At 48.5% G+C, this 9254-nt stretch overlaps 1 protein-coding gene across 1 annotated transcript in view; it reads left to right on the forward strand.

Annotated features, from left to right (window-relative positions):
* The window catches only part of ITPR1 (inositol 1,4,5-trisphosphate receptor type 1), a gene marked incomplete at its 5' end in the record, with an annotated part of 113929 nt that overhangs the window by 56336 nt on the left and 48339 nt on the right, over nucleotides 1-9254 (forward strand). The window contains 2 exons of the mRNA XM_057383646.1: nucleotides 220-352; nucleotides 2194-2384. Coding sequence (XP_057239629.1) covers nucleotides 220-352; nucleotides 2194-2384 — 324 coding nt within the window. The remainder of the gene's footprint in view (nucleotides 1-219; nucleotides 353-2193; nucleotides 2385-9254) is intronic.

Raw genomic sequence — 9254 nt, forward strand, 5'->3', positions numbered from 1 at the left:
GACCCAATGGGTGGCTGATGGACCCAATGGGTGGCTGATGGACCCAATGAACATGGGGGGCTGATGGACCCAATGGGTGGCTGATGGACCCAATGAACATGGGTGGCCGATGAACCCAATGGGTGGCCAATGGACCAATGGGTGGCTGATGTCCCCAGTGAAGATGGATGGCCATCCATGGAGCTCCCATGACCATTTCTCTCTGCTCTCTGGCTGCAGGGCGAGGCCCTGAGGCAGGTGTTGGTGAACCGCTACTACGGCACCGTGCGAGCGGCCGGCCGGCGCGAGAGCCTGACCACCTTCGGCAACGGACCCCTGTCCACCAGCAGCTCTGGCAAGGCCGGCCCAGGAGGTAGGACATGACAACACAGAACACACTCATCGTCCCTGGGATGCTTTATCTGAAACAGAGGTCAGACAAAGTTAAGAGAATGAGAATACACAACTTTAATCCAGGCCTAACAGGGCTACTGGTACATCAGGGCAGACAAAGCCTCCTCCTGAGGCTACACCCAAAATGGGCCCTGAGTCATGAGATCTTCACTTTTTGTAAGTTCTGCCTTATTAACATATTGGGTGTTAATTCTCTAATGATCTTCACCGCCCCAAACTTGCTCCCCCCAATTCTCTGTTGTTTACATATTTTGGGACTCTGAGGCAGCGAGGTGTCCTTGGATTCAGGCTCAGAGAGGGATTGTTTTGTCTAAAGATGGGAGAACGGTAGTTTTTAGTGCTGTACTAGAGAAGTACAAGAATATAGATGGATGAAAATATAGAAACTAAAAATCCTAAGACACCACCTGGTGCTCTGTGTTCCCAACAAATCAGCACCTCACGGCTGAAGTCCGCAGSGTTTTCCCATGGTTCTTTCTGTGAACTCCCAAAAAGTTCAACTCTCCACGTGGGTGACTGCAGTTGAGAGCAGAATTAGGCAGACAGAGCTCTCTGTACTCCCAGTGACTGCCTCTGGTTGTGTGGAAGTTTATGATGTTGGTTTGAGTAAATGTTCTTAGAAATCCTGATCAATWTATATTTGCAATAATAGCTGAGAAATGTGCTTGTAAGGATGTCAGATAGTCAGCCATGTCTGAAACAAAACCATTTCATGGTATTGCAGAGATCGTGGGAGATGATGAGCAAAAACTCCATTTGAAGTCAGTTATCCAGAGAAGTTTATTTAATTTGAGGCTGTTGCTAAAAATCAAACCATAGAATGATAAANCAAAAACTCCATTTGAAGTCAGTTATCCAGAGAAGTTTATTTAATTTGAGGCTGTTGCTAAAAATCAAACCATAGAATGATAAAATGGTTTGGGTTGGAAAGACCTTAAAACTCATCCCATCCCACCCCAGCATGGCAGTATTGCCTTGAAAGGCCAGTTTTTAATAATGACACAGACACGGTTAAGGGGATAAAAAGGGTTTTACCTCTGTATTTGGGATCCCAGGTGCACAACTTGATGACAGAATGCACACCCATGTACAGCACAGGTACAAGTTTTACAGATTTCAGGAATTAGAATATCTATCTAGGATTCCCCAATAAGATACAAGTTTTATAGGTTTCAGGAATTAGCAWWTCTATCYAGGATTCCCCAATAAGATACAAGTTTTATAGGTTTCAGGAATTAGCATATCTATCTAGGATTCCCCAATAAGAAACTTCACAAATGCAGTGATGTCCCCCTATTCTAATGAATCTCCCCCCAGATGAGGCCAGAGCCCAGTTTACACAAGATGTTCCAGACAGAAGGCTTCACCCAAGGCTGAGCTCGGGTTTAAGCTTCACCCAAGGCTGGAGCTCAGTTTTAAGCTTCACTCAAGGCTGGAGCTCGGGTTTAAGCTTCACCCAAGGCTGGAGCTCAGTTTTAAGCTTCACTCAAGGCTGGAGCCTCGGGTTTAAGATAGCACAGGGAACACTGACCCCTTCCTCAGGATGTTTGGTCCCTCTGCCCAGCAGAACTCCTAAACTAAGCTGGAATATCAGGGTATAGGAATTACAAGCATGTGGGCTAAGGGGTGCAGGGGAATGCATAGAGGGCACAGAAAGTGTAAAAAGGAAAAGCAAAAATCATCAGGCATCAGCAGGGACACCTTCCACTGTCCCAAGCTGCTCCAAACCCCAATGTCCAGCCTGGCCTTGCCATCCCTGTGGGGTCAGTGCTGACATTTTTCCCCTGCTCACCCTTCCAGGAGGAGGCTCGGGGTCGAGCTCCATGAGCCGAGGGGAGATGAGCCTGGCAGATGTGCAGTGCCACCTGGATAAAGAAGGTGCTTCCAACCTGGTGATCGAYCTCATCATGAATGCCACCAGTGACAGAGTGTTCCACGAGAGCATCCTGCTGGCCATTGCCCTGCTGGAAGGTGGCAACACCACGATCCAGGTARGGAAATGGAAAACTTCATCCCGTCACTGAACCGTGCCGGGAAGGGAAATGTTTTTGTGAAATCCAGGAAACTCAGAGGGTTGAGGAGGTGGGAGGGGAAATGACTAAATGATCTTTGACCTGTAATTAAGGGAAATATTAGTGTCTACCATGCAAAAGTGAATTTATTAAATGTTTGCATGGGCRCTGGGTAATTGAGGTGCTTTCCCAGGGCAATACAGAGGAATGTATAATAAAACAGATTCATAGGTGAGTTACTAATGGCTCTTACAAATAAGTTTAAGCAGCTGCAGTGTGCTCAGAGAATTGTTGAATTTCAGAGTGGAATTTGAAAKAAGTGTATGGCAAATTCCAGACCACCACCATTCTCCTGCAATCTTGTTCTYGCTTTCTCTGTTTTCAATTAGATTAGATTCCCCTAAATGAAAATTGTCCCTGGTGTGAATTGTAATGCACACCAGTGAGCTCTTAGAGCATTCTTCCAAACAGAAAGTAAAACCTTATTCCAGCAAAACTTGCTTGCAAATTTGACTAAATGTGTGATATCTGATTCTTCTGTAAGTGTTGTGTTTGTGGTCTGTCTGTGGGCTGAGTCCTGACCAGTTAGAACTGATTGTTGTGGTTAAAACAYGCACAAGATCCCTCCAGCAGCACCTCCTCTGTCCGTGCAGACTTTACTTGAGAGGACAGGGAATGTCTTTGGGCTCCTTCACTCTGTCTCTGTAATCAGTACCCTCATTATTCCCCTGTGTATATGCTCTGGAATGAAACTTCTTTTGCAAAAGATAAAGCAGGAATTGAGTGTTGAAAATCCTGTGTCACCTCAAATTGCAGTGACAGGATTAACATTCCTGGGGGACAGTCAYTCCTTTAGATTTCCTGCTCTCCTCCAATGTAAGGGAAGCTGAGCTTTCATCTGTACAGCTCTCAGGGAGCCTCAGGTAACCTTGCACTGTCRTGCTGGAAGGAAAAACAAACTGCACCAGCCTGACATGGAGAGATCCTTTACTTGTGCTGGACCCCAGGGCTAAAGGAYKGAGCAAAGTCAYTTCCCAYCTGCAKGAATCCATGCTGGAAGCAGATTCCWKAGCTCACCCACTGAAAACCAACAGGAAAATCTGCAGTCCATCTCTAAAACCACCTTTTTTGCCCAAAAGGGAGATGGTTTAGTTTGAATTTGCTGTCTGACCAGGAGCTGGAGGCTGTGGGGTAACTGATGGTTGGCTCTCAGAGCAGTGGTGTTTTCTGTGCACTCCTGCCAGCTCCTGCTGTKCTCCAGCCTCTCCAGATGTGCCTCCACAGCCCATAGTGGCTGTTTTCTGTCCTTTCCCACTCAGGATTCCTGGCAGGTGTCTGCAGGATGTTCTCCAGCAGTCCCTGGGTGTGTGTGTGCTCTGGTGGGATGGGCTGGGAGGGGGCTCTGCTCCAGTGTGGGCTGCTGCTGCTGCTCACAGAAAGGTTGAGGAGCCAAAAGCCTTGTGATCCTTGCCTACAGCTAATGCTGGGAGCTCTGAGGGCTCAGACACACCCAGCAGCTCTTACTCATGCATGGAAAGCACCAACGGGATGTTATTGAAAATATCCCGTGGAGTGCTGGGATGTGGATGTTCCATGTGGGAACACTCCTCGRGCTTGGGAGCAAAAGGCTGCAAAGGAGCATAATCAGTGCACAAAGGTGTTCTGTGGCTTTCCCTGTGCTGGTTAAACTCCTGGTGGTAGGGGGAGAGTTTTCTGGTGGCTCCAGCAGGAGGGGGTTGTGGGGTTTTGGGGAGCAGCACGTCCTCAGCACTCCCAACTCTCTGTAGGGCTTCAGGCAGGAGAACTTCAGTGGGAAAAACACCAACCACAAAGCTTAACTTCTGGGGRAACAGCTGGCTCCACGCTGGGAATCAAAGCGAAGGTGGAGGCTTGCTCTTTAGTAAAATCATCAGTTCAGGGCTCTATCTCCCCGGGTGATTGCTGAGTGCTGTGATGGCCAAGTTTAACTGGTATCCTGAGACTGTGAACTCGAGTAATGGAGCTTTGCTGTCTCCACGTAGGRAGGATGGCTCCAAATGCACAGGGCCCTGGGTGCAGCCCAGCTGTTCAGCAGAGCTGTGTGGGTACTTGCTAATCTGCAAAGCTGATGGGTTTTGTACAGCAGCCTTTGGCTATGACAGTGAAGATTTACTGAGTGCAGCAAAGYGATGGTCTCCCCATAGCAGGAATCGGTTTTTACAAAATACGCTGCAAAATTTGGCTGCTCTTGGGAACAAGATGCAYTTAGGAGAATGAACCCAGTACTCCTCTTGTGTTTTATCCCGATCTTTCTCTTACCTGTGTTCTTTTGGAGAGTTTTGCAGAGTGGGTAGGTAGGGCTTGGCAACCTCTGCAATCTGCAGAGTGGATTTTCTGCAGTTCTTTTGCAGTCTCCAGTAAGTGCCAGTGGAAGAGTCATCCTCAGTCTCTGGACTAATAACTGTGTTCATTTGTCATTGTGAAAGTCRACCTAGCCAAACCAACCAGCTTTGTCTTTGAGGTCTAACACAGTTTATCTTAATTCCACATTTTTTTTGGTTATTATTAGCAGCTTTTGATTGATAGTGTTCCAAACATGTTTGTTCTGTGCTCAGTTTGAATAATTTCTACTGAACTTCARTTGCCTCTATCTGCAGGCCTTTGAGCATAGGGAAGTGGTGGGATAGGGACAGGTTATGTAAAAAAGCTTCTTTGGCAGCAAAGCCAGAAATGTGTCACCCTTGCATGGCATTTTCCTGACTCCTGGTTTTCACACGGGAAATTAATTCAGCCTGAAGTGCAGCAGAAGGTTTGTACCAACACACAGGGACTTGCACATGATGATTGTAATATGGTTAATAATGGGAGTTCCCGGGAMACTCCCAAGAGCTGCAGTGGGAGAGCAGATCCCCATGATGCTGGGATGGGATAACTGGAATAGGTGTTGCTGTTTCATTAGGTGCAGGCAGGGCTGATATTAAGGGTAGGCAAAGTAGGTGGTTGCCAACTCCAGCAGAAAAGCAAATCTCGAAATGTTCCTGATTGTATTTGTTAGGAGGGGTTTCCATAGTTTTGTTACGAAAATGAACGTGGGGGAGAAGCAGGACAAGAGCAAAGGTTGCTGTTCTCTGGAGGAAGGAGGCTGAGCTGGTGCTGTGCATCACTGTGGGTTCCACACTGCTCCACATTTCACTGCTGGGCTGATGGGAATGGGGCAAACGAGCTCTTCTGGGAAGGTCTGCCTGCTTCCAGCTCTCTGGGTGGAAACTTTCTGGGGCTTAGCGTTTGGAATGAGCACTGGAGGGGCTTTGGTAGCAGCGTGGTGGTGACCTTGTGGCTGTGCCYGGTGAGCTCGTCACTCTGGTTCCTTCAGTGGGAAGCCTGCCCTCGTTTGCACGGAGACACAGGCAGAGGTGCAAGCACAGGGTCAAAGACAACAAATTAACTTGACAAATGCTGCAACTCACTGAGCTGCAAATTACATCAACCCCTTGATTAATTTATGTCACCCTGAGCATCCCCCTGGGGAGCACTGGCTCAGTGGTTGTGCAGCAGCCCTGGGGGTGCCCCACACTCTGCCCTGGAGGGTGAGGGCTCAGTGTGCCCTGCTCCCTGTGCCCAGTGCCTGCTGCCCTCCTGGGGCTGCTCTGGGCTCTCTTCTGCAGAATCAGGAATGCTCTGGTGGTGCTGATGCTCGTGGGCACTCAGAGCTGCATCTCCTCAGGAAGGGACGAACTCAGTCCCTTCCCACACACGTGGCAGCACGGGAGGTTTTCCTTTGCCACAGCAACTGTGGCGATGAGTGACAGCGCAGGAAATTGCCCAGGACTCKTCCTGCAATGCTCATCTCTCATCTGCAAAGTGAAAATTCCATGTGCCGTTCCTGTGCCTCACCTCGGCTGAGTTTCGGCTTTCCTCAAGCTAATGGCAAGTAAAGTCCCTTACATAACACCTCTCCATGGAGACTCTGCTCCTTTAATTAGGGATCTTCTCCAAAGTCAGCTTGCGTGACAAATTACCCACACGCACATGTTGGCGCTTTCAGCAGGGGAAGGTAAAATGAGGTTGGTGACATTGGCTGTTTCAGACGGTTTTTAAGTGCTGCCCCAAGGTGACACAACACATTCTGCCACGTCACAGAGCTGCCTTGGCTCCCCTCTGTCCATTGTTGTCCCCAAGGTGGGTGGCAGACACTGAGGGTGAGGAGATGGGAGGTGGCACGCAAGGAATGGGTGATTATTTTTCARGAAAGAAGTGGGATTTGCTCTTTTAATGCATCTGAGCAGAGTTGTTGCTCCTGTGCAGAGGATGATGATGGGATGTGCTTCACTCCCATGTCCCCCAGCAGCTGAGTATGGGGGACCTGACAGACACCAAGARCAGCACCAAGGAGCTGGTGGGGGTGGACTGGAGAGTTGTGCCTGCCTCACAGCATGGCAAGGGTGAATCCATGTCATATGGAATGGTGGCTTGGMGCTCACCATGGCTGTGTGAGGCTCCTTTGAGATGTGACTGTGCAAAAAGCTTGTGGCTCTGAGCTGTTTGAACTCGCAGAGCTGTTGGTTGAGGATCTGTGTGCCCTCCCTTGAGTGTTCCCTGGGGCTGTGGCCCTGCTGCCCATGGGACAGTACCATGGATGCAGAATTCCCAGCTGCCACCTCCTTGTTGGTCAGCTTTGGTAGGAAATTCTGGACTGGACACACACAGCTCTCCCATCCCAACTCTGTTTTCTCCATCCTTGGACCCAGTTATTTCAATATTTTTCCTCATGTGTTGCCACCAGCAAGGAATCTCCACCATGGTGAATCGTGTTCTCCTTCTCTGTGCCTCAGACTGTCCAGAGATGATCGATAGTTACTGCATAATTGCACAAAGGGATTGATGCACAAAAGGAATTGAATCCAGAGCTCTCCAGTGCCTTCTGGCTCTTGGGGGACCCAGGTCAGCCACAGCCCTTGTGTGGGAGAGAGCAGAGACTTCAARACAAATTTGTGTCCTTGGGCTCGTTGTAGCATTGGCTATGAACTATTGTGACCAAAATGTCCTATTTGGTTACAGSAATGCTTTGTTTCTTCTTTTCTGGGGCTGCAATGGCCCTGAAAAATGAGGGGACAGCTCTGTAAAACATTACAGGAGTGTTGGTGGGAGAAAACGCAGGCTTAGTGATGCAATAGTGCTTTAATTTGTGAATTGGACTTTTTAAATCAGATTTATTACTTGCAAGACTTGCAGCAGTCACAGGTATCAGTGAGCACAGACAATTGTGATGGCAAGGGCTTCAGAGGCAAGAGTGTCTTTGGGTCACTAAACTTTTGTAAATAGTGCTTGAGAACTTTTTGACATTGATAAAACAAGTCTTAAACTTGCTGTTTGTTTCTAACTGGCAGAGTTCTCTGATACAGGATGTTACATATTTTTTTACATTGTTTTAATGATACCTCTTTAGGAAGCTAATGCACAGCCAGCAATGTGTTGATCACCTGTGTCTTTCACTGTTTTGAAGTGTTTTTCTTTAGATAGAATACACCATATATTTTTTTACATTCTGAGTGTGTTATGAACATGACAAAAAAGTTGATAAGGACTTGCATCATTAACTGTAGGCAGAGATCTTGTCCTTTTCTGAAAGAACCTTCTCTGAAAGGAAACCTTGTGCAAATCCTGACCTCCCTTCCAGAGAAGGAACAGGACCTGCAGTGGCCTTGAGGAAACCTCTGTCCTGATGCTCTGCTGCTCCACAGCATGTGAGAGACTTGGGATGGCAGGCCTGTAGGATCACACCTCTCCTTGGAGTATATTTTAATATATTTAACACGGTCAAGGCTCTCCCGCTGAAATGCACTGTGAGGAATCTCCTGCAGGGCTGGTTCTGTGTCCCTGCAGGGCTCTGGGGTGACACTGAGGTGGATCAGGTGGTTCTGTGTCCCTGCAGGGCTCTGGGGTGACACTGAAGGTGGATCAGGTGGTTCTGTGTCCCTGCAGGGCTCTGGGGTGCCCAGGGTGACACTGAGGGAGGATCAGGTGAGATGGCATCGATGCCATGGTGTCTCTGCACCTGAGCTGCAGCTCTGCTGCTTTCTGAGGTCCATTTGGGCCCCYGTGTTCTGTAGCAGAGCATCTTCCAGTCTCTTTTCCCAAAGGRAAGTTTTCTGCAGGATTCTGAGGTGCCCATCTGTGCAGTGTAGGTGGAAAGAAAGGAGAAGAGGCGCTACCTGAGGGTTCAGCTGTGTCTGGGTGGCCGTGGYTGTTATGGTTGGGCACCACCTYCTCTGTGGCAATCCTCTCARCATTCCACYRGGATCCTGGTCCTGCAAGGAGCAGRCACCTCCATCACCCATCCTCCCAGTTCCTCTCCACAGGATGCAGGTCCAACACAAACTTTCAAGATGATCCCTAGCAGGATTAAAGTCCTCCCCGAGCAGGCAGAGGCAAAGCTATTCAGCAAAACAAGGTCATGCTGCCTTTTTTTTTGGTAAGCACAGGAATCAACAAAGCGCTGTTATATAACTTCTATTTATATCCCACTTGCTCACTAGCTGCAGGCACACAAGAGTAGCTGAGAAGGGAATTTAATGAGCTCTCAGGGCTTGCTCACCTTCCAGAGCGGGTAGGAGCCAGCTTGTTTTTGAAGTGCGTCAGCAAATGAAACTGGTGCTGGGTGGGTGGTTTGGGTAGGTGGACTGACTTGTTGCTATGGTTTTCTTTAATTCCTCTGTCTCTCAAGAAGATCTTACACTTTTTTTTTGCTTTTGGGGAGTCTGCAGACTTCCTTGTTTCTCACACCTACGCTCGCTGGTTCGGTGGGGAATGGGATCCACGTTCCTGCCGTGGGGAATAGGGTCAATGTTCCTGCCATGGGGAATAGGGTCA

Source organism: Malurus melanocephalus, unplaced genomic scaffold (assembly GCF_030028575.1).
Source record: "Malurus melanocephalus ecotype Western Australia unplaced genomic scaffold, MMel_1.1 scaffold_648, whole genome shotgun sequence".
NCBI lineage: Eukaryota > Metazoa > Chordata > Aves > Passeriformes > Maluridae > Malurus > Malurus melanocephalus.